Here is a 22238-nt window from a genome sequence, read left to right as displayed (position 1 = left end):
TCCTCAGAACATAAGGCAGTGTGAAATCCAAAAAATTCATATAGGTCTATTTTTATCGGCTGATTTCATAACAATATATTTTCACATAAAACTTCGTCCCCTATTTCATTCCCTTAGTGGTTCAATTAAAAAAAATAGTAAACAAGTAATTTTTATTGGTAACCGAGAAGTAAAAAACCTGTGTTCATAGATGTAGCTTTTAAAACACCTTAGTAGTCCTTTAATAATTATGTATTTTTAAAAAAACTTTCACCCCCTATTTCACCTCCATAAGGTTAAATTTCCAAAAATGCTAGAACACGTATTTCTTTATTTCTGACGTATAAACGAAGACCAATTTTCGTAAGTCTAGCTTCTAAATTGTCGTAAGAGCCGTTCTCCCCTGTTTCGCCCCCCTGTTTCTTTCTTAAACAACGCCTACAGCATAAGATCCACACCTTCTGCAAAATCCAAGTTTCTGTCCTTAGCGTTTTAGGCTGGACACTGGACACATGATGAGTCAGTCAGTAACGATATTGCCTTTTGAATATAGAGAAGATCTGGAAATAAACTGCCTACGGTATCTGATTATGAACGTCTATTACCAAACTGAGAAAACTGACTCGAAAATATAGCTTTGTTCATTAACGAGAACATAATTACGATACTGTGGTGTAACAAGGAAGCAGTCAATATGGGAAGACAATTGTTCCGCTTATGGCAGTATTTTATCAATCATTATTCTTTATAGTAAACAGGTCATAATACTTTTGATTTCGTATGATCTCATAGATAAGTTTATTCATATTGTACGCTTCGAAACAAAAACAGTCAGTCCTAGGTGCAATCAACTGAAAGTGACACCTTCACTTTTTTATGAGAAAGAGTTCATCTAATTTTTTATCGTTTTGCTGTTATCTGGGCTTAATGAGGGATCAAACGATTGATCTGCCAGATGATTTTGCAGCAGTTTTAAAACTTTTTAATAATCTTTCTTGCATACCATTACCATTTCACTAGAAACCGAAAGTTCATTGCCAGAACGTTCGTTAAAACCAGCTTTATCACTGTTGATGAGATTGCTTTGCTCGTAGCATTCAGGTAGGTAAAAATTTTTTTCTAACAACTCCAAAGAAAAGTAGCTTCGTAATAATAGTTGTGAGTGAAGTTATAAAACGGAATTTAATTTTGTTGTCCAATTAACAAAACAAAAATCATCAAGCAAAATTGTGGAACCCAATAGAGAAGTAAACAGCGTTGTAGATGAAAGTGTGTAGCAAAGTCCAGAATACCCCACCGTGGGAGAAAACAATATAATGATTTAAAATGCAAATGAAAACGCTTCAGTGCGATAACACCTCGTACGTAAATAAGGGCCCAATGCAGCGCAAGAAACTACTACACAACATCGATTAATGGAAAGCTCTATTGGTTCAGCGGCAACCGCCTTGCCGCAGTGGATACACCGGTTCTCGTGAGATCACCGAAGTTAAGCGCTGTTGGGTGTGGCTGGCACTTGGATGGGTAACCATCCAGCCAACATGTGCAGTTGCCATTTTTCGGGGTGCTCTCAGCCTCGTGATACCAATTGAGCAGCTACTTGACCGAAAAGTAGCGGCTTCGGTCAAGAATACCATCATAACGACCAGGAGAGGGGTGTGCTGACCCACGCCCCTCCTATCCACATCCTCCTCGGAGAATGACACGATGGTCAGATGGTCCCGGTAGGCCACTCGTGGCCTGAAGGTGGAGTGCTTTTTCTATGGGTTCAGCAGATGACGTAGTGATCCAGCCATATGATGGCATCTCAATTATGCAGAATCATTTGGAAAGTGAAGTGGCTATAGGATTGGATGTTCCTGTAAGTGTGTGAGCGTGTGGGTGCTATTCTGTCATTCTGCGCAACGGATTAATCTGAGATGTACCCTTTACCCTGTGGCTCCTGCAAGAAGCAATTTCCACCCCCACAGTACTACAGAAGTCAGACAGACGCTCCTAACGTTCTAAAGAGAAATTCCTGAAAAATTTTCAGCAATAAATATCTTCTGGAGTCGTCCACTGTAAGTAAATGACACAAAAATTCACAAAATTTTTTATGTTACTAGTGGGATACTTGGGTACTGAGGTAGTGCTAGTTAGTGTAAGAAAAACATGAAACTAACCAGAATTGTTATTTATTTGCAAAAATTCTGAGAAATCACACTGACACTTTTAGTTATGAACTGAACAAGTTATTTCCGTGTTCTTTTCGGAATGTGAAGGTACCTCTTAAGAATAGGATTCGCTAAAGAGATTTCTATACATAGTTTAAGATTGTTATTGACTTGGAAGAATGGCTGAGAGCCGCGCCTACTCAACTTGAATAATTATCCATTAGAATGTTACTAGGTACGGTCGAGGCTGTCGCATGTGAAATGCAGTGAAGTGTACTGTTGTGGAGGAAATATGGGGCTCGCAACAGCTTTAGTGCACAATACCGTAAGCTGTGATGACTGCTGTCTGCGCCACTCGGTGCTGAAAAATAAGATAACCCTCGCTCTATCTGGATTGACCCTCACCGATCAAACTCTCCCTACACCTCCTATTTGTCTCTAGTCCACTGTGATGCCACTCCAAACTCCGCTCGCAGGCATTTAACTATAACTCTGTCCATTCATACCACACAATAGGTATGGCAGCCAACACAGTGAACAACGCTTAATCGCAAGGACTCAATATAGAGTCATACTCCGATTCGCTCTCGTTAGAGGTGCTCTCCGAGTGAAGTACTGAGAAGAGACTTGTTCCACATTATTTGGGTGCACTCAGCCTCGTGATGCCAATTGAGGCTGAATAGTAGCGGCTTCCGTCAAGAATACCATCATAACAACCGGGAGAGCGGTGTGCTGACCCCACGCCCCTCCTATCCCCATCCTCAACGGAGGATGACACGGCGGTCGGATGGTCCCGGTAGGCCACTCGTGGCCTGAAGACGGAGTTGCTGCTGCCACTAATTCATGTCCAGTCGCTTCCACTCGTCAGGGGCCCGTTTATTTGCCCCTTCTGTAGTAAGGTCACTCAACTACCAGTTTTCACTAATGATCATATGTGTTACGGAGTAACTACATCCATGACAGAACCGTCTGCCACAGCCGCAAGACCGTCACTTTCATGTGTACTGCTGGATAAAAGCTTGTTAAAACATCATCATTTCCAAGTATTTCGGGTGAAATTAAAGAAAGTGCAAACTACAGTGCTTATAAAAGATTTTCAAAATGTGCTACAATGTAACTGGACAGAGAGTCAAAAGATACACTACACGGTAGATTTCTTTCAAGGTGATACGTTTCTGAGGGCAAAGAATGTAGCAGAAAAGTGTCAAATGCTTGCTCACTTCGAGCAAGCTTTTCTTGACATATTTTGGTCAAATTCGGTGCAGGAAAGATTGAGACGTCAAGTGTTCTATCTGGAATCCTATAATCGTAAACGAGGGGGTTGAAGAAAGTATTCTGAAAAGAATAAGCAGGCATTTCAAAAACGCTAAAGGCAAAATTACCGTCAATTGTCCGTGAAAAACTATCCACAGTGCCCGAGTCGGATTTGGAGTATTTTTTGTCTGTCTCAGATTCCACTGGTCATATCCGTGAAGGTACAAACGTACAAACTAACAACTCGAATTAGCAAGGAACACCAAGAGGTAACGGGAACCGTAGGAACGGTAATAACGGTAATCACAATTTCGGCGGCTGGCACCATGCTACTTACCAGATAGAGAACAACAGTAATAAGCGTGGAAGCGCGAGTTACCACGCAATTAATAATAATTATAGGGGTAAGGGAGAACGTAGGTACAAGCCCAGATATCAGATTACGGCACGCCATAACAACAACAGTAATGTCCATGGAAATAGTTGGGAAAATGTGGTGACAATAACATGAATGATAATGGAGGACTGAGAAACGCTCCACCAACGCACGATTTGGAGGCGAATCGCGCTCAGCAAAGCTCGCCCCAACAGGGGGACGCCATCTGGCGTAGTAGGGGGCACGCAGTACCTCGTGTAATTGTAGTTGCAGACAGCAACAGAGCTCTCCCCCCCCCCCCCCACTCCTCCCCCTCCCCACCCCCAGCCGGCAGAAAACTCAAATTGAACGTGCTAAGTCCACGGGCTAGTCAGGAGGGCGACATCCAATCCCTATGTAAAATGAAATAGCTACCTACATTTAAGAATAAAACGAACACGAAGAAACTAAACTACGAATGCAAAACAGCTAAGTGCTACCATTAACTCTAAAAATTTAACTACATTTATTGATTACAAACTATTTGCAAACTGCGAATATTTACAACAAAATGAGTATTTTCAAGTACGGATACTAAGCTACAAGGATATACACAAATATGTACAAAAAAGGGAATCTGAACACAAAGACACATGGAGAAAGTATGTAGAAATCTAAATCTACGAAACATAAATAGATGAGTGTACAGACGGCCGAAGTGGCCGAGCGGTTCTAGGCGCTACAGTCTGGAACCGCGCGACCGCTACGGTCGTAGGTTCGAATCCTGCCTCGGGCATGGATGTGTGTTATGTCCTTACATTAGTTAGGTTTAAGTAGTTCTAAATTCTAGGCGACTGATGACCTCAGAAGTTAAGTCCCATAGTGCTCAGAGCCATTTGATGAGTGTACAGAATAGAGAGCTTCAAGTAAGAAATAAAGATTGGCCAACGTGACCTGTTTTAGGAAAAATGGTGTTCATGAGAAAACGCTGAACAGAGTACTACTTTGAGCCATGAAAGCAAATATCTAAAAGGTGTGGCTAAATGTAGCGTTAGCAAAAGAAAATAGTTATCAGTGAGGAACATATTTCACAATGTGTGATATATGATACAACATGACGTTTCAAAAATGCTATGCAACGTTGTGGTTGTGGCATGACTGTCCCATAGGAAATCTTACAAGGGGACCCTCCATACTGTAAATCACGGATTTTGATGAGCTTCAAATATGTTGTAGAGGTACTTACCCTGAGTATCTGGCTATTCGGTTTTCTAGCGACGACTTCGGTTTTTGAAAAAAATCAATTTTGAAGTTCATTGTGGGTTTTGTATACCCGTAACATAAAATATATTTCGAGGAAGTCAGTCAGTGCAGCGGTATAGGTTCACAGCTACCGTGGTGGAGGTACTGTGTTCGATTCCTGCTCCTGTAATTTTTTTTTCAAAATCGACCGAATTTTTCAATTTTATTTCAAATAATATCAACAAACAGTGTAAGATGTGCCAAACTATAAAGATATACTCACTTATTAATTTTTTCAAATATTCATTCCGTTCGTGGTTCGCAACATATTCTCCCAATTCATCTTCTTCGTCGAAATCTATCAATTCATCATCAATAATGATCTGTCTTTCGGCCAAGAGATTCTGTATTGCGGTACATATCTCATCGCTAATTTGCAACGAAATTGCCAGAGATCACGCTAGGCGGTGTATTCGTTACGAGATTCAAATTGCGGAGTAGATTTTCGACGTATTTAATGGCATATGTGATTTCGCCTTGTAATTCTTCGTTCAACTCCTCTACTCGTGGATCTTGTTCTGGCTGCACTACTGCAGAAACACTTGGTTCTTTCATTTCGCAGAATTTTTCTAACACACGACACTAGAGACGCTTTGCGAGCAACTGACGCTGTAGTTAGATGCGAACGTAAAGGAATACGACTGGCATACTCATTGGCCGCAACTAGGAGCTGGGGTTCCCGTTAAGGCTGACGGTATTCACGGGAGAGGGGACGATAATGGGCGGAGATCGATTTCAGGTAATACAAGAAACGACAGTTGTACGAACATTTGGAACTCCAACTGCGAACCACGAATGGAATGAATATTTGAAAAAATCAGTAATTGAATACATCTTTATAATTTCGCACACCTTACACTGTTTGTTGATATTATTTGAAATAAAATTGAAAAATTCAATAGATTTCGAAAAAAATACACTAACAGGATTCAAACACAGTACCTCGAGTGCGGTATTCGTGAAGTTTTACCGCTGCGCTACGCTGACTTGCTCGAAATATGCGTTATGTTACGGGTATACAAAGGGCACAATGCACTTCAAAATCGATTTTCTCAAAAACAAAGACCCGTCGCTAAAAAACCGGATAGCAAGGTACTCACGGTAAGTGCCTCTACAACATATTTGAAGTGCATCAAAATCCGTGATTTACAGTACGGAGGGTCCCCTAGTTAGTTTTTAATAATTTGGAACACATGTGGGGAATGATGAGAGAGCATGTCATGAAAGCTAGTTGAGGTTTATTTAAGGAATACGGTGGTTAGTACTGAGTAAAGGGCCACGCAGTCATGTTGTGTGAGTGTGTGTATGAGAAGATTTATTTGTAATAAGCTGCACGGAAATACGACATCCACTCGTAGCAAATGTCACAGAAGTGAACAAGTGAAAATATCATAGTTCCGTATAAACAGTGAGTGCGAACTAAATAGCGTGTCCTCGCATCTCAAAACAGTTGTCAGCTCAGAGTTGAGATCTTGGGTTATTACTTAGTTTCAAGTGTAACTAGAAGAAAGAACTAAAGATAGTGAAACGTAGAAATGAACACACTTTTAAATGTGAACGTCTCTACTACATAAATGTTTGACAGCATAAATTGCATTCTACTTAAAAAAAATCCGAAATTAGCAGCGGGTTATGTTGATTGAATGCTAACATACATTTACAGGATGATAAAAGTACATTTTAAATTGTCATATATCATAGTAGCAATGAATGGTGATGAGCATGTGAATGGGCTAATACTCGTATTTCTTCACTGATATGTAAGTAGGAATGATATTCTTCGTAGACAGCTGATATGCCTATTCTTTTCTTGTTTGTTCCATCACAAGTAGAATTTAGCCTAAAAAATGTATACGCTTGAAAGATCTTTCTTGGGAGCTGCAAATTGCTTGATGGATTGGTTGAATTGCGTAAAATACTTGAGCTTGTCGGTTCACCCTCACAAATCGGGCTATGAACTTTGAACCCTACCTTTAAACGAGAAAGAAATTGCTTGGATATCTTTGCCTAATAAATACATTTACTCAGCTGGAATCAATAAATCTATTAAAGAAAGCACGTGTTTATCGGTGACTATATATATATGTCACGTCTGAGTGAAAAATACACTCCTGGAAATTGAAATAAGAACACCGTGAATTCATTGTCCCAGGAGGGGGAAACTTTATTGACACATTCCTGGGGTCAGATACATCACATGATCACACTGACAGAACCACAGGCACATAGACACAGGCAACAGAGCATGCACAATGTCGGCACTAGTACAGTGTATATCCACCTTTCGCAGCAATCCAGACTGCTATTCTCCCATGGAGACGATCGTAGAGATGCTGGATGTAGTACTGTGGAACGGCTTGCCATGCCATTTCCACCTGGCGCCTCAGTTGGACCAGCGTTCGTGCTGGACGTGCAGACCGCGTGAGACGACGCTTCATCCAGTCCCAAACATGCTCAATGGGGGACAGATCCGGAGATCTTGCTGGCCAGGGTAGTTGACTTACACCTTCTAGAGCACGTTGGGTGGCACGGGATACATGCGGCTGTTGGAACAGCAAGTTCCCTTGCCGGTCTAGGAATGGTACAACGATGGGTTCGATGACGGTTTGGATGTACCGTGCACTATTCAGTGTCCCCTCGACGATCACCAGTGGTGTACGGCCAGTGTAGGAGATCGCTCCCCACACGATGATGCCGGGTGTTGGCCCTGTGTGCCTCGGTCGTATGCAGTCCTGATTGTGGCGCTCACCTGCACGGCGCCAAACACGCATACGACCATCATTGGCACCAAGGCAGAAGCGACTCTCATCGCTGAAGTCGACACGTCTCCATTCGTCCCTCCATTCACGACTGTCGCGACACCACTGGAGGCGGGCTGCACGATGTTGGGGCGTGAGCGGAAGACGGCCTAACGGTGTGCGGGACCGTAGCCCAGCTTCATGGAGACGGTTGCGAATGGTCCTCGCCGATACCCCAGGAGCAACAGTGTCCCTAATTTGCTGGGAAGTGGCGGTGCGGTCCCCTACGGCACTGCGTAGGATCCTACGGTCTTGGCGAGCATCCGTGCGTCGCTGCGGTCCGGTCCCAGGTCGACGGGCGCGTGCACCTTCCGCCGACCACTGGCGACAACATCGATGTACTGTGGAGACCTCACGCCCCACGTGTTGAGCAATTCGGCGGTACGTCCGCCCGGCCTCCCGCATGCCCACTATACGCCCTCGCTCAAAGTGCGTCAACTGCACATACGGTTCACGTCCACGCTGTCGCGGCATGCTACCAGTGTTAAAGACTGCGATGGAGCTCCGTATGCCACGGCAAACTGGCCGACACTGACGGCGGCGGTGCACAAATGCTGCGCAGCTAGCGCCATTCGACGGCCAACAAAGCGGTTCCTGGTGTGTCCGCTGTGCTGTGCGTGTGATCATTGCTTGTACAGCCCTCTCGCAGTGTCCGGAGCAAGTATGGTGGGTCTGACACACCGGTGTCAATGTGTTCTTTTTTCCATTTCCAGGAGTGTATTTATTACCAAATACAAACAACTATGCTTAAAAAATGTAACGAACAGACGTTATGTAGCAATGAGACCGGACATGTGGAATATTGTATGGCCTAGGTACGTTGAAAATGTGACTTTATAAAGAGTATATGAAACACTATGTACAAGGTGACAATTATTGGACTATATGAAAGAAACTTAAATTAGTTACTGACTACTGCGTGACACACACTTTATCTAAAATGTAAACGTCACTACAGATATTCGGATTTAGGTTATGACATGTTCGATATGCCTGCCATCATTGGCGATGATGTAGCGCAGACGAATAGCCAAATTCTGCACAACCCATTGACGTGTCGGTATATCTATGCTGTCGATGACCTCCTCAATGGCTGTTATCAGCTCAGCAGTGGTTTTGGAGGTTATTTCTGTACACCTTGTTTTTATTATAACCCCATGTGTTCCGATCTAGAAAATATGGCCGCCAATGGAGGCCCATGCCAGTGGCCTCTGCGCATCCCAGAGTCATAATGCTCCTCCAGGACATAACACACTCCCCTGCTTCGATATGATCGAGCTCCATATTGCCTGAACCACATCTTGTCGAAATCAAGTTACTTTGGATAATGGGGATGAAATCATCTTCGAAAACCTTCACATGTCTTCCGGTAGTCACCGTGCCTTCATGGGATATTGCACCGATTATTCGGTGACTGGAAACTAAACACCACACAGTCCCCCGTTGAGAGTGAAGAGACTTCTCGATCGCGAAATGCGGGTTCTCATTCCCCCAAATGCGCCAATTTTGCTTATTGACGAACTCATCCAAATGAAGCAGCGCTTCGTCGCTAAACCAAACCATACATGGGCTTACTAATTCCTATCATGCCCTCGGTTAACCGTGTAGTTTGTCAAGCAATTATGAGGATTTTATTTCACATAGTTCAATAATTGTCATCCTATAGATGTGTGAACGCTGGAGTTTACGAAACTACACTACTGGCCATTAAAAGTGCTACATCAAGAAGAAATGCAGATGATAAACGGGTATTCATTAGACAAATATATTACACTAGAACTGACATGTGATTACATTTTCACGCAATTTGGGTGCATAAATCCTGAGAAGTCAGTATCCAGAACAACCACCTCTGGCCGAAATAACGGCCTTGATACGCCTGGGCATTGAGTCAAACAGACCTTGGATGGCGTGTACAGGTACAGCTGCCAATGCAGCTTCAACACGATACCACAGTTCATCAAGAGTAGTGAACGGCGTATTGTGACGCGGCAGTTGCTCGGCCACCATTGACCAGACGTTTTCAATTGGTGAGAGATCTGGAGAATGTGCTGGCCAGGGCAGCAGTCGAACATTTTCTGGATACAGAAAGGCCCGTACAGGACCTGCAACATTCTGTCGTGCATTATCCTGCTGAAATGTAGGGTTTCGCTTGGATCGAATGAAGGGTAGAGCCACAGGTCGTAACACATCTGGAGTGTAACGTCCACTGTTCAAAGTGCCGTCAATGCGAACAAGAGGTGACCGAGACGTGTAACCAATGGCACCCCATACCAACACGCCGGGTGATACGCCAGTATGGCGATGACGAATACACGCTTCCAATGTGTGTTCACCGCGATGTCGCCAAACACGGATGCGACCATCATGATGCTGTAAACAGAACCTGGATTCATCCGAAAAAATGATGTTTTGCCATTCGTGCACTCAGGTTCGTCATTGAGTACACCATTGCTGACGCTCCTGTCTGTGACGCAGCGTCAAGGGTAACTGCAGCCACGGTCTCCGAGCTGATAGTCCATGCTACTGAAAACGTCGAACTGTTCGTGCAGTTGGTTGTTGTCTTGCAAACGTCCCCATCTGTTGACTCAGGGATCGAGACGTGGCTGTACGATCCGTTACAGCCATGCGGATAGACGCCTGTCATCTTGACTGCTAGGGATACGAGGCCGTTGGGATCCAGCACGGCGTTCCGTATTACACTCCTGAACCCACCGATTCCATATTCTGCTAACAGTCATTGGATCTCGACCAACGCGAGCAGTAATGTCGCGATAAGATTAACCGCAATCGCGATAGGCTACAATCCGACCTTTTTTAAAGTCGGAAACGTGATGGTACGCATTTGTACTCCTTACACGAGGCATGAGAACGACGTTTCACCAGATAACGCCGGTCAACTGCTGTTTGTGTATGAGAAATCGGTTGGAAACTGTCCTCATGACAGCATGTTGTAGGTGGTTTGACCTATGTAAGCCATACGCACCGTGAAAGATCGCTGCACTGAACATCGTTACACCCGCCTTTTGCAGCCAAGCAAGTCCGCTATTGCTGAACATTGTATTTCTACTGGACATGCAATGGAGTATGAGAAAACAATGATTTTGTCCACAGCAACGTCTTTCTAGACTCCATCATTAAAGAATCCGTAGAAATACGACTGGAGAAAATGTGTTAAACCGTGACAGTGACTACCAGCTGGACAGTGCATGGAATCCCATCTTCTCCACGATTTGCTCTAATCGAAGACGACAGAGTGCTCCGACGGCCGCGGCAAACAGCAACGCAGAGGGCGACTGAGTTCCGCTATTCCACCAGCGAGGGCGCTGCCGGCGGGCAGTGTGGTTCATGCGCATGCGCAGAATAGTTACAGTACGCTATATATAGCGAAACGGAGGACGTTTTCGCACCTAGCAAACCACCCTCTGATACCTCTTCCTATCGTCCAATCTGCCTCACCTCCGTGTTCAGTAAGATCTTCGAGGCCATCCTCTCTTGCCGTATTCACCGCCACCTTAACCAGCACCGCCTCCTTCCTCTTACCCAATGAGGCTTCCGGCCTTCCTTCTCCACCGACGACCAGCTCCTTAACCTTGCCGATCTTCTTTCCCTCCAACTTAACTCCCGTCGCTCCGCTATCTTTGTTTCCCTTGATCTCCAAAACGCCTATGACCGTGTCTGGCATCCTGGGCTCCTCTTCAAACTCCAGACCTATGCTCTCCCCATCAACTTGGTCCGTCTCGTTGCTTCCTTCCTCTCCCATCTTCCCTCCTATGTGACTATCCACAATTCCAACTCCTGCACTTTCTACCCCTCTGCCGGCGTGCCCCAAGGTTCTGTCCTTTCCCCTCTCCTTTATCTCCTGTACACTTCTGATACGCCCAAACCTCCCCCTCCTGTTCATCTTCTCCGCTGATGACACCGGCCTTCCTAGCCCTTTATCCTACCCTTCAACGGTCCCAACGTACCCTCCAAACCCACCTTGACCAATACACCACTTGGTGCAACCAGTGGTTCCTCCGTGTTAATCCCTCCAAGACCCAGGCGATCATCATAGGCTGCACCACCCACTCCTTCCGCCTCCATGATTTCTACCTCACCATTTATGGCCGTCCTATCCACCTCACTCCTACCCTCAAATACCTTGGCCTCACACTCGACCGCCACCTCACCTGGACTCCCCATCTCCTTACCATACAAAACAAAGCTCACAACTGCCTCCGCCTCCTGAAACTCCTGTCTGGCCAGACGTGGGGTCTGCATCCTTCCACCATCCTTCACACCTACAAATCCTTGATCTGCCCCATCGTTTGTTATGCCAGCGTCGCTTGGATTTCCGCCCCTCCCTGGTTCTATAAAGCCCTCCAAATCCTCGAACGCCATGCGCTCCGCCTCGCCTTCCACATCTGCCTTCCGTCCCCCACGTGCATCCTCTACGACCTCATCCCCTTCCCCCACCTTCTCCTTTTCCTTGAACACATCCGCACACTATATATTGTCCGCCGCCTTGATCCCCCTCACCTCCTGGTGTCTCCCTTCCTCTCCACCCCCAACCAGTTGCCTTTACCATTGTGTCCCACCCTCTCTCCATCTCCACACCCTCCATCTCCTTTCCCAACACAACTTCCACCATCTACCCCTCCCGGATGATGAGTTTCGCCCTGACATCTACCCTTCCTACCAACTCTAACCCCATCTTCCTGCCTCCTCCTCAGGGCTCCCTCTCCTCCCCCTCCCTCCTCCTGAGCGGCTTCCCTCTCCTTCTTCCCCTCCATCTCTTGTGCCTCCTTTCAGTGTCTCTGCGGTCTCTCCTGCCCTGTCTTCCCTCTTCTTCTCCCACCCCAAATGTCTCCTGCCTCTTCGTGAACCCACTGATGCCCTCCTCTCTTCATCCTGCCGCTTCCCCAGCTGCCCCATGCTCTCCCCTCCTTTTCCATCCCCTCTGACCTTCCCTCAACAGGTCCCACCTGGCAGTTTTATTCTTCGTTGTGTGTGCTCCAAGTGGGTTTTAAGGGTGTTGTTCCAAAATGTTTTTAATACTGTGGCCGACCTTTAACCTGTGCATGCGCATTCAGTGTCTTCTCTGTGTTTCAAGAATCGCCAACTGTGTTTTTTAACTTTCTGGTGACTTTTTCAACTGTGCCCCATGAACGTCTCCATGTCCATGTATTTTTACCTCCATTTTCTCCCCTTACTCTGTTTTATGTTCCCCTTTTTTATCTCCTTATGTATGTATCATTTTATTTTTGTTTTAGTTGTCGTGTCACTCGGCTGAAGAGCGGCGGATTGTGCCGCTGACAGCCCTCCCCTGCCCATATGGGGCAGGGGAATGAAATCACAATAAAGAAAAAAAAAAAGACGTTTTCGCCAGTCTGCGACAGCTCACCTGAAGATGACTGGCAGGTGCCCAGTTGTAATATCGTGCGAAGTATTGAACGATGACCGGCTGCAGGCCCGAAATTTGTTTGAACAGTCAATTCGCCTGGAAAATTTTAAAATTCACAGCATCCAATATTTTTAATTTCGTATGATCTCATAGATAAGTTAATTCATGATGTGCGCCTCGAACTGGAAAAGATGCACTCCTTGATGCAATCAGTTGGAAGCGACACATTCTTTTTAATGAGAAATAGTTCGTATCATTTTTGATTATTCTGCGGTTATTGGGATTTAATGAGAGAGACACAGTAGTGTTGCTCTCGTGAATGTATGCTGAAGGCCATGTTTTAAAATATAGTGTACTGAGATTCATGATTGGTCCTATTGTTTCAGATACGAGTCGGCACAGGCGAGAAAAAAAGGAAAAGCTGCGGGTGGTCATACGGATGGCTCAATGTACACGAAATATTACTATTACCGAAAATCTCTAAATTTGATGGCTCACTGAATCACACTCTATACAGAATTTTCTGTGTGCCACTCTAATTACATCGTGCACATTAGATACATTCACAACCATCTATTTTAGTGTGATTCCATTTGTGAACTAGTAACAATTAAGGCCCACACAATTCTCTTTACAAAAGATATCAAAAAATTAGCGAATAATATTCAACTCTAAATTACCCCACCATCCGCACTGCAATACGTCATGATTATCAGCAACAGGGATTGACACCTGTTCTGTTCCTGTTTGTACCCCATGTTTCCCAAGACGTCCTACAATGTTTCAACGCAGCAGTCATCTGCCCTATTGAAAATCTATCAATAGTAATGTGTACTAGTTAGAAATTGTGTGGTACGTTTGAAACTCGCTGGGCAGCTGTTACATATAAATTACAGCATATTTACCCCAAAAAATGTTTAATAGTAGTTTTGTGTCTCCAATAATTATTACAATAACACCTGTTTCTGTTTATAAGCAATGAATAAAAATGCTCAAATGGTCTCAGTTCCTTAGGGACTAAACTGCTGATGTCATCGGTCCCTAGACTTCCGCACTATTTAAACTAACTTATGCTGAGAACAACACACACACCCATGCCCAAGGGAGGACTCGAACCTCCGGCGGGAGAGGCCGCACAATCACTGACTTGGCGAACGCGGCAATAAAAATGTGGTGTTACAATTTTAATTTCTTTGTGATCGAAAGTTTGTGTACACAGTCGCTGTTTAAGATCAGTCCATTAGCACACTTACACGGCTGTGCAAGTAGCAGTTTCAGCTTACCTCAGCAGACGACGTAATTACAGCAGAGTCCCGCGTTTTTGAAGGTGATTCGCCTGTCACACCAGGGGTCACGAAAGTCGTTTCGAAGTGAATTACTCCGAGAAAGTCGGCCGATCCTGTAACAAAATTTGTTCCTTCGGTTTTAGTTAAATAATAAATGGAAACGACACCTTCAACATTAAAACAAATTTTATTTGACTTCCCCCCAAGTAAGGAATTCTTCCACTGTGTAATGGCGATATTGTGGAAACTCAGCACTAGTAGTGATCCACGAGAATGTGTGTCAAAACACATCAAGAAGTAATCAGTGCCGATTTAAAGCTTCTATACGGTGTCTGAGATGGGTTCTGAAGGCGTAATGCTAAAGATTGTGATCATAGCCCGAGATTTGGTCCGAATCACAGTTTTACGTTGTCACACAGAAATTATAGCATATTTAACTACAGGAAATGTGCAATAGTAGTTTTGTGTCCTCAATAATTATTAGAACAGCACCTTCTTCTCTCCATAAGCAATTAATCATAAGACAAAGACTGCTAATGCTTGCGTACAACATTTGAACTTCGTATTTTTTAAAAAGAGTCTATTGCAAACACAGAATTTAAAAAAATAGCTTACCTAATTCAAAGGGCCCAAAATAAAAGGTGTCACTACGCATTGCAGCTTCTAGCAACCGTTTGCTACATTAGAAATAACGCTTGGTAAATTATATGCACAAACTGGTAAAGAAAACTTCTGTTACAACCGTCAGTAGCTATTTGTTACAAAAAGGCTGAATATAGTTTCTAATGGTTCAGTTTTGCCAGGAACTTTTTCGAAAGACATCACTTCAGTTTCTGGACAACCATTACTATTAGTTCTAAATACAGAAGTAAAATTGCTACTACTACATTGTTTAATCATCGGGAAGGCCTCTGGGCCGTGGTAAAAATTGCTGTTTTGAAGAGCGCGCCGCAGCGCGTTGTGTGAAGCAGTCGCCCTCCGTTTCTGGCGGTGGCGCAGCTTTGTCAGTCATAGCTGTGGTGTCTCCCTCTGGTGGGAAAGGGGAAAGGTAGCCTGTTCACGTGCATTTAAGGGGCGCTATAAGCTCACCAGTGGGTCAGGCTGGGTGAGTCTGGAGTCAGTCTGAGTCAGTCTGGGTCTGTCTCTCTTCGGCATTTGTGAGGCAGTTAGTGTCTGTAGGTCGTCCGGAGTGCTAGTATGTCTTTCGTTCGGATCAATCTTTAAAGCCGGATAAATGAGTCTTTCCACTCCGCCAGTAAGAGAACTCAGCGAGTGGTTGCCCGGTCGGGACTTAGTTCCTGGATCTGAGCCTGCGCGTTAGGCCGCCAGTCTGCTCGAGTTGCTCAGGCGATGGTCATTGGCGGTTGGATCGATCGGTTGGTCGGTCGCGCACTGAGACACAAGATGACTTCTCTGTCTTGAGCGTCGGCGCATGTAAGGTCGCCACGTGAGTCCAGTGGGCCGCGCCGTATAGCGAGGGATAGTGGCTTCGCGGTCGACACGAGAGCAACAGGAGTCAATCCACGACATCAGTCTGGCCGGTGAGAGCTGGTTCTCCGAGCGCTTCTGGGCCCCTTCAGTTACCATCTTGTGGAGCTTGGCTCGGTCCTCTTCCGGTGCAGGGATGTAGTTTTGCCAGTGGGCGTGTTTCCTCTGCATGGTTGGGTCCAAGCCAGAATTTCCACTGTCGTGTGTCTGGAAGTGTGTGGGAGACGCACCAGCAGTGCAGTCGCGGCGGAACAGCAGTCACGGACGGAGCAGCGGGAAGTCGGTCCTTTGGTGCCGTCCAGGAAAGACGTGAGATCGGCGAGCCTTCCTGCGTCCGTTGAAGCGGCTGGCAGCGGACGGTTCGGGAGAGCGATTTGGTAGTGCTGCGCCAGGTCTTCTAGAGAAATTGCAGTTATTGGAAGTTAAGTGATTGGTGATATGTTGTATGATTTACTCTTGCTAAATTTTCTTGTTTTCTTGGTCACTCTCGTCCTCAGCTTGCTCGTCTGTGTCTCATCCGCATTTGTTAGGCAGTTTGTCGTTCGGAGCTGCCTCTGTCATGCTTCTCGGATTTCATGTGTTAACGAATTTATTGCTCGGAGTGTAAAGACCTAATTCCTGAAATATGTTTTGATCTTGCCTATCATCTTGAGAGGCGGTATCTGTGTACTGTAGAGCATCTTAATTGGTTTGGCCAACCTTGTAGAATTTTACATAAGATTGCGTTTTATGGGTTTTTATTTAAATGATCATTTTAGTATATAAAGTTGTCCCCCTTCCGCCGTAAGACTTTTCTTAGAAGTTAAAATCAAGTTGCAAGTTAATCTTTTAATTTTAGTGTTTTGTACCATTACCATCCCTCCTCCGGGGTGCATAGTTTGTGTGCTTGTGTGAATTGTTAAAACTTTTACTTTAAGGTAATCTGGTGTGTTGCAGATTTGAACCTGTGTAGTCTTTCAGAGGTTGTTGTGGGCGGTCGTGGCTACAGCCGTGTCAAAAGGGAGCGGCAAGGTTCTCCGCCCGAAAGCTCGTACACTCGAAAATTTGTTTCTTTCTGCCTCTGAATAAATCGTAACTTGATATTTAGAGGGTGGTTTCTGGTTATAATTTTAAATCTGTTTCTTAAAAGAAAAGCTTTTAGGAATAAATTTCCCATTTGTTAAAAGCAATTTCATTTTGATTTCATCAGTTACTCCCTGGCAACTACTTCCACGCTCACATAGTGTGATTAAATGTGTTAATGTTCTTGATGAATCACTAGTAAATAAAGTAAATTCTTAAGAAAAAGTTTTGTAAGTAAATTCACGATTCAGCCTCCGTAGAGTTCTAGAATACTGATTGCGGAGCTTGTTTCGTTCTTCGTGATGTAAGGTGGGAAGCTACCGTGTTGTTCTTAGTGAACAAATGTTCTGCGCAACCAATGCAACAGATTATTGAAAAGAGTAGTTTGACGAGGCTTCAAAAAAATCACTCTATCTAATTCAGCTGATTTTTTCGGAAACACGATGAAATGAGTCTTTCTTTGTGGGCAGTCTACCGTGCGGCTAGTATTAAATCTGTTCGACTTCAGAGTGTTACCACTCGTGGAGAAGAAGCACTTTTTAAAATGATTTCATTGACGCTATTGGTGATTTCTCTCATTTACCAGAACTCGTAGTAGGAGGAAATAAGAGACAAGCTACTCATATCCGGACGTACAGTGAATTTCATAGTTGCCACTCACATGCTTAATATACGAGGGTGGTTTGAAAAGTTCTCGGAATCACCACGAGAGGTCAGCGCTAGCGAAATGAGTTGTTCATGTAATATTCATTGGACTGTTGCCTGTAAACACGTGCCACGTCAGTCAGTGTTCTTGGAAGAGAGCTGTCGTTCCCGCGTAATTATTTGCGAAAATGGAAAAAAATCGAGATTCGAGCAGTGATTAAGTACTTCGTAAAGAAAGGTATGAAAGCAAAGGACATTCATGCCATTTACTGGGGGACTCTGCTCCTTCATACTCAACTTTGGCAAATGGACAAATGAATTTAAATTTGGTCGGTAGAGCTTAGATGATGATCCGCGAGCCGGCCGGTGTGGCCGTGCGGTTCTAGCCGCGTCAGTCAGGAACCACGCGACCGCTACAGTCGCAGGTTCGAATCCTGGCTCGGGCATGGATGTGTGTGATGTCCTTAGGTTAGTTAGGTTTAAGTAGTTCTAAGTTCTAGGGGACTGATGACCTCAGATGTTAAGTCCCATAGTGCTCAGAGCCATTTTTGATGATCCGCGCAGTGGGCGGCCAAGATGTGTCACAGCACAGAAATCATTGGAAAAGTGCACAAAATGAGCATGGAGGATCGCCGATTTAAAGTGCATTAAACTGCTCACGCTTGCCAGACGTCATCTGAAACGGTATATCAGATTTTAACTGAAGAATCAAAAATGAAAAAAAATATCTGCTAGATGGGTGCCGCTACTCCTGACGCGCGCCCGCACACGTGCGCCGTCGCCATGTCAAAATTACACGAAATAAGATATGAATTGTTGCCACAATCGCCTTATTCACCTGATATGGCTCTATCAGACTTCCATCTCTTCCGAAAACTGAAAGTTTTTCCTGATTGACGAAGATTCTCTTCAAACGAAGAATTGATAAACGGAGTTGACAACTATTTTGCAGGCCTGGAGGAAAATCATTTTCGAGATGGGATCAAGGCACTGGAACGTCGTTGGACAATTGAATTAATTTACAAGGAGACTAAATTGAAAAATAAAAAACATTTCAATGGTGTAAGTACTTTTTTTCTGTTCCATTTCGAGAAGTTTTCAAACCACCCTCGTAAATGCTAAATCGTGTGCCGAGATTTAACGCCGCCACAAAATAGCTTTGCATTTCCGCTAGACGGAGGTATAAAAATGATCCATACAGCGTGCCCCCTTAATGATATTGCATACTTTCAGTAATTGTGCATAACGACATGCCACACGAGGCTCCAATCTGATATCTTACACGAACCGAGGGAGTATGTCTCGCACAAATACGCTGGTGCAGTTAATCGGAAAGGACTCTTAACGCCCACGAGTTCACTGAAAATCTGGTTCTTCACATTTGTAGTATGAGGATTCTCAGCGGCACCTAACTGAATACTGAGACTATTTAGTATATCGTTTCTAGTGAACTAGGTTTCCTACGAGAAGAGTACAAACGCAGGAAAGCGAGAATGTAACGTAGTATAACATTGCAGAATCCCCTGGCTCTACAGGACGAAAGGTCCGAAGTCACGAGAAGGATAACGGGACACTCTCTGTAAATAATAGGGTAGAAGTTGCTGTTCCTGCAATTATTTGTACTGCAAATCTCTATGAAATTCACAATTAACGTTAGTGTTGATTGCGGTTTCCTCATCCACATGAACTATCTTTGTGTGTTTTTTTTAAGCTAGAATTTATTTATATATAGTGTGTTTCAGAACTTCTAGAGGTTGTAGAGGGGACTTAGTAGATCAAGTTCTACGTAAGAACCCTAGTCCGGAAACGTCGTCCGGCGACGCTACAGAGCGTCAAAGTTATGAACTCCGTCGCCTTCAAACAGGGTGTTTCTAGGAAGATGGGGATAAAGAGCCTCTTTATTGGAAAGGAACGAGTCGTACGTCATATGCGAAAACCGTTCTGATACCTCTGACAGTGGAATGCATGTACTGGTACCGTTGTTCCTAAGATTGTAGGGTAGGCGACTGTCAGTGATGGTAGTGTGGACCAAGACAAGGAAAAAATGTAGAGTAAATATGTGCTCAAAAATAGGTACCTGAGGAGTCATGAGTAGTTATTAATTTTCGCTACTGTATTGAACGAGTTTTCATAGTTCTTAAGATTCGCATTTTAGATCTCCTTTTTATTAGACATTTATTCTTGTTTCGGCCCATAGGCCACCTCTGGAAGCTGCCAACAGTACAGGCTTAGCAACTATATGTATTCCGCTGTCAGAGGTGTAAGAAAGCTTTCCAATTATAAATTTCGGCAAGTTCATTTCCAGTGTAGGGACCCTTACCTCAAATTGATACATTTATCCTGCTCCACCATCCTAGAAAGTTTGTAACATCATCAATGGAGGGTCAAGGAAGGAACCTCCACGAGTACACTCCATAGCAACATCATCAGACTATAGCATGCCGGCGTCCCCTGGAAATGTTATCAATAACGATAACGGCCAATCCTTACACCACCGGAAATCTTTGAAGAAGCCTTGGACGTGGCCCTATAGTGAAATGAAAGGTTGTGACCTAGTTTCCGGACATTAAAATGTAAAGTAAAGTAAAAAGTAAGAAAGTGTAACATCATGACGGACATGTCTGAATGAACGGACGGCACGACGCATGCATATATATATATATATATATATATATATATATATATATAGTTTCGTCAGTATGTACTGTACTTCCTCGATTCACCGCCAGTTAGCCCAATTGAAAGAAGGTAATGTTGACTTCGGTGCTTGTGTTGACATGCGACTCATTGCTCTACAGTACTAGCATCAAGCAAATCAGTACGTAGAATCAACAGGTTAGTGTTCATCACGAACGTGGTTTTGCAGTCAGTGCAGTGTTTACAAATGCGGAGTTGGCAGATGCCCATTTGATGTATGGATTAGCACGCGGCAATAGCCGTGGCGCGGTACGTTTGTATCGAGACAGATTTCCAGAACGAAGGTGTCCCGACAGGAAGACGTTCGAAGCAATTGATCAGCGTCTTAGGGAGCACGGAACATTCCAGCCTATGACTCGCGACTGGGGAAGACGTGCAATGGACGTGGCAATTCTTCGAGCAGTTGACGATAACCCTAATGTCAGCGTCAGAGAAGTTGCTGCTGTACAAGGTGGTTGACCACGTCACTGTATGGAAAGTGCTACGGGAGAACCAGTTGTTTCCGTACCATGTACAGCGTGTGCAGGCACTATCAGCAGCTGATTGGCCTCCACGGGTACACTTCTGCGAATGGTTCATCCAACAATGTATCAATCCTCATTTCAGTGTAAATGTTCTCTTTACGGATGAGGCTTCATTCCAACGTGATCAAATTGTAAATTTTCACAGTCAACATGTGTGGGCTGACGAGAATCCGCACGCAATTGTGCAATCACGTCATCAACACAGATTTTCTGTGAACGTTTGGGCAGGCATTGTTGGTGATGTCTTGATTGGGCCCCATGTTCTTCCACCTACGCTCAATGGAGCGCGTTATCATGATTTCATTTGGGATATTCTACCTGTGCTGCTAGAACATGTGCCTTTACAAGTACGACACAACACACAAAATGTGGTTCATGCACGATGGAGCTCCTGCACATTTCAGTCGAAGTGTTCGTACGCTTCTCAACAACAGATTCGGTGACCGATGGATTGGTAGAGGCGGACCAATTCCGTGGCCTCCACGCTCTCCTGACCTCAACCCTCTTGACTTTCATTTATGGGGACATTTGAAAGCTCTTATCTACGCAACCCCGGTACCAAATGTAGAGACTCTTCGTGCTCGTATTGTGGGCGGCTGTGGTACAATACACCATTCTCCAGGGCTGCATCAGCGCATCAGGGATTCCATGCGTCGGAGGGTGGATGCATGTATCGTCGTTAACGGAGGACATTTTGAACATTTCCTGTAACAAAGTGTTTGAAGTAACGCTGGTACGTTCAGTTGCTGTGTGTTTCCATTCCATGATTAATGTGATTTGAAGAGAAGTAATAAAATGAGCTCTATCATGGAAAGTAAGCGTTTCCGGACACATGTCCACATAACATATTTTCTTTCTTTGTGTGTGAGGAATGTTTCCTGAAAGTTTGGCGGTGCCTTTTTGTCACACCCTGTATATATATATATATATATCAGACGAGATGACCAGTGATCTCCTCTATGCAGATGCGGAGCAGGCTCGAGCTCTGACGGGACTGGGCGAAATGCCGCGAGTAATGAGGATAATGAGCAAGAGGCGCTGCTACATTACTATTGTGTCGATAAGTTGAAAATCTGGGTCTGACGGAAGTCGTACCAGGGCAATTCGTGCATTCCTGTGACCACAGTGTACGAATGCCCTCGTAAACAAGACACTGGGGTTCCAACCCCTGTCTTGTACAATGTGTCGACTTTCCCCATCGCTTAAAACCAGAGTCAATTCGTAGTCAATCCCTATACGTCCTTTGGATACATAGCTTACATTTTTGGTAACAGAGTCAGAGGTATTAGGGAACAGACCAAATAGTTTG

At 44.5% G+C, this 22238-nt stretch overlaps 1 protein-coding gene across 1 annotated transcript in view; it reads right to left on the bottom strand.

Moving 5' to 3' along the window:
- The window catches only part of LOC124622481 (myrosinase 1-like), a 64123-nt gene that overhangs the window by 5524 nt on the left and 36361 nt on the right, over positions 1-22238 (bottom strand). The window contains exon 8 of the mRNA XM_047148189.1: positions 14511-14626. Within this exon, the coding sequence (XP_047004145.1) occupies positions 14511-14626 (116 nt within the window). The remainder of the gene's footprint in view (positions 1-14510; positions 14627-22238) is intronic.

The sequence above is a fragment of the Schistocerca americana genome, chromosome 7 (assembly GCF_021461395.2).
Source record: "Schistocerca americana isolate TAMUIC-IGC-003095 chromosome 7, iqSchAmer2.1, whole genome shotgun sequence".
Classification (NCBI taxonomy): Eukaryota; Metazoa; Arthropoda; class Insecta; order Orthoptera; family Acrididae; genus Schistocerca; species Schistocerca americana.
The sequence above is the reverse complement of the archived record's forward strand: the minus strand, read 5'-3'. Positions and strand labels throughout refer to the sequence as shown.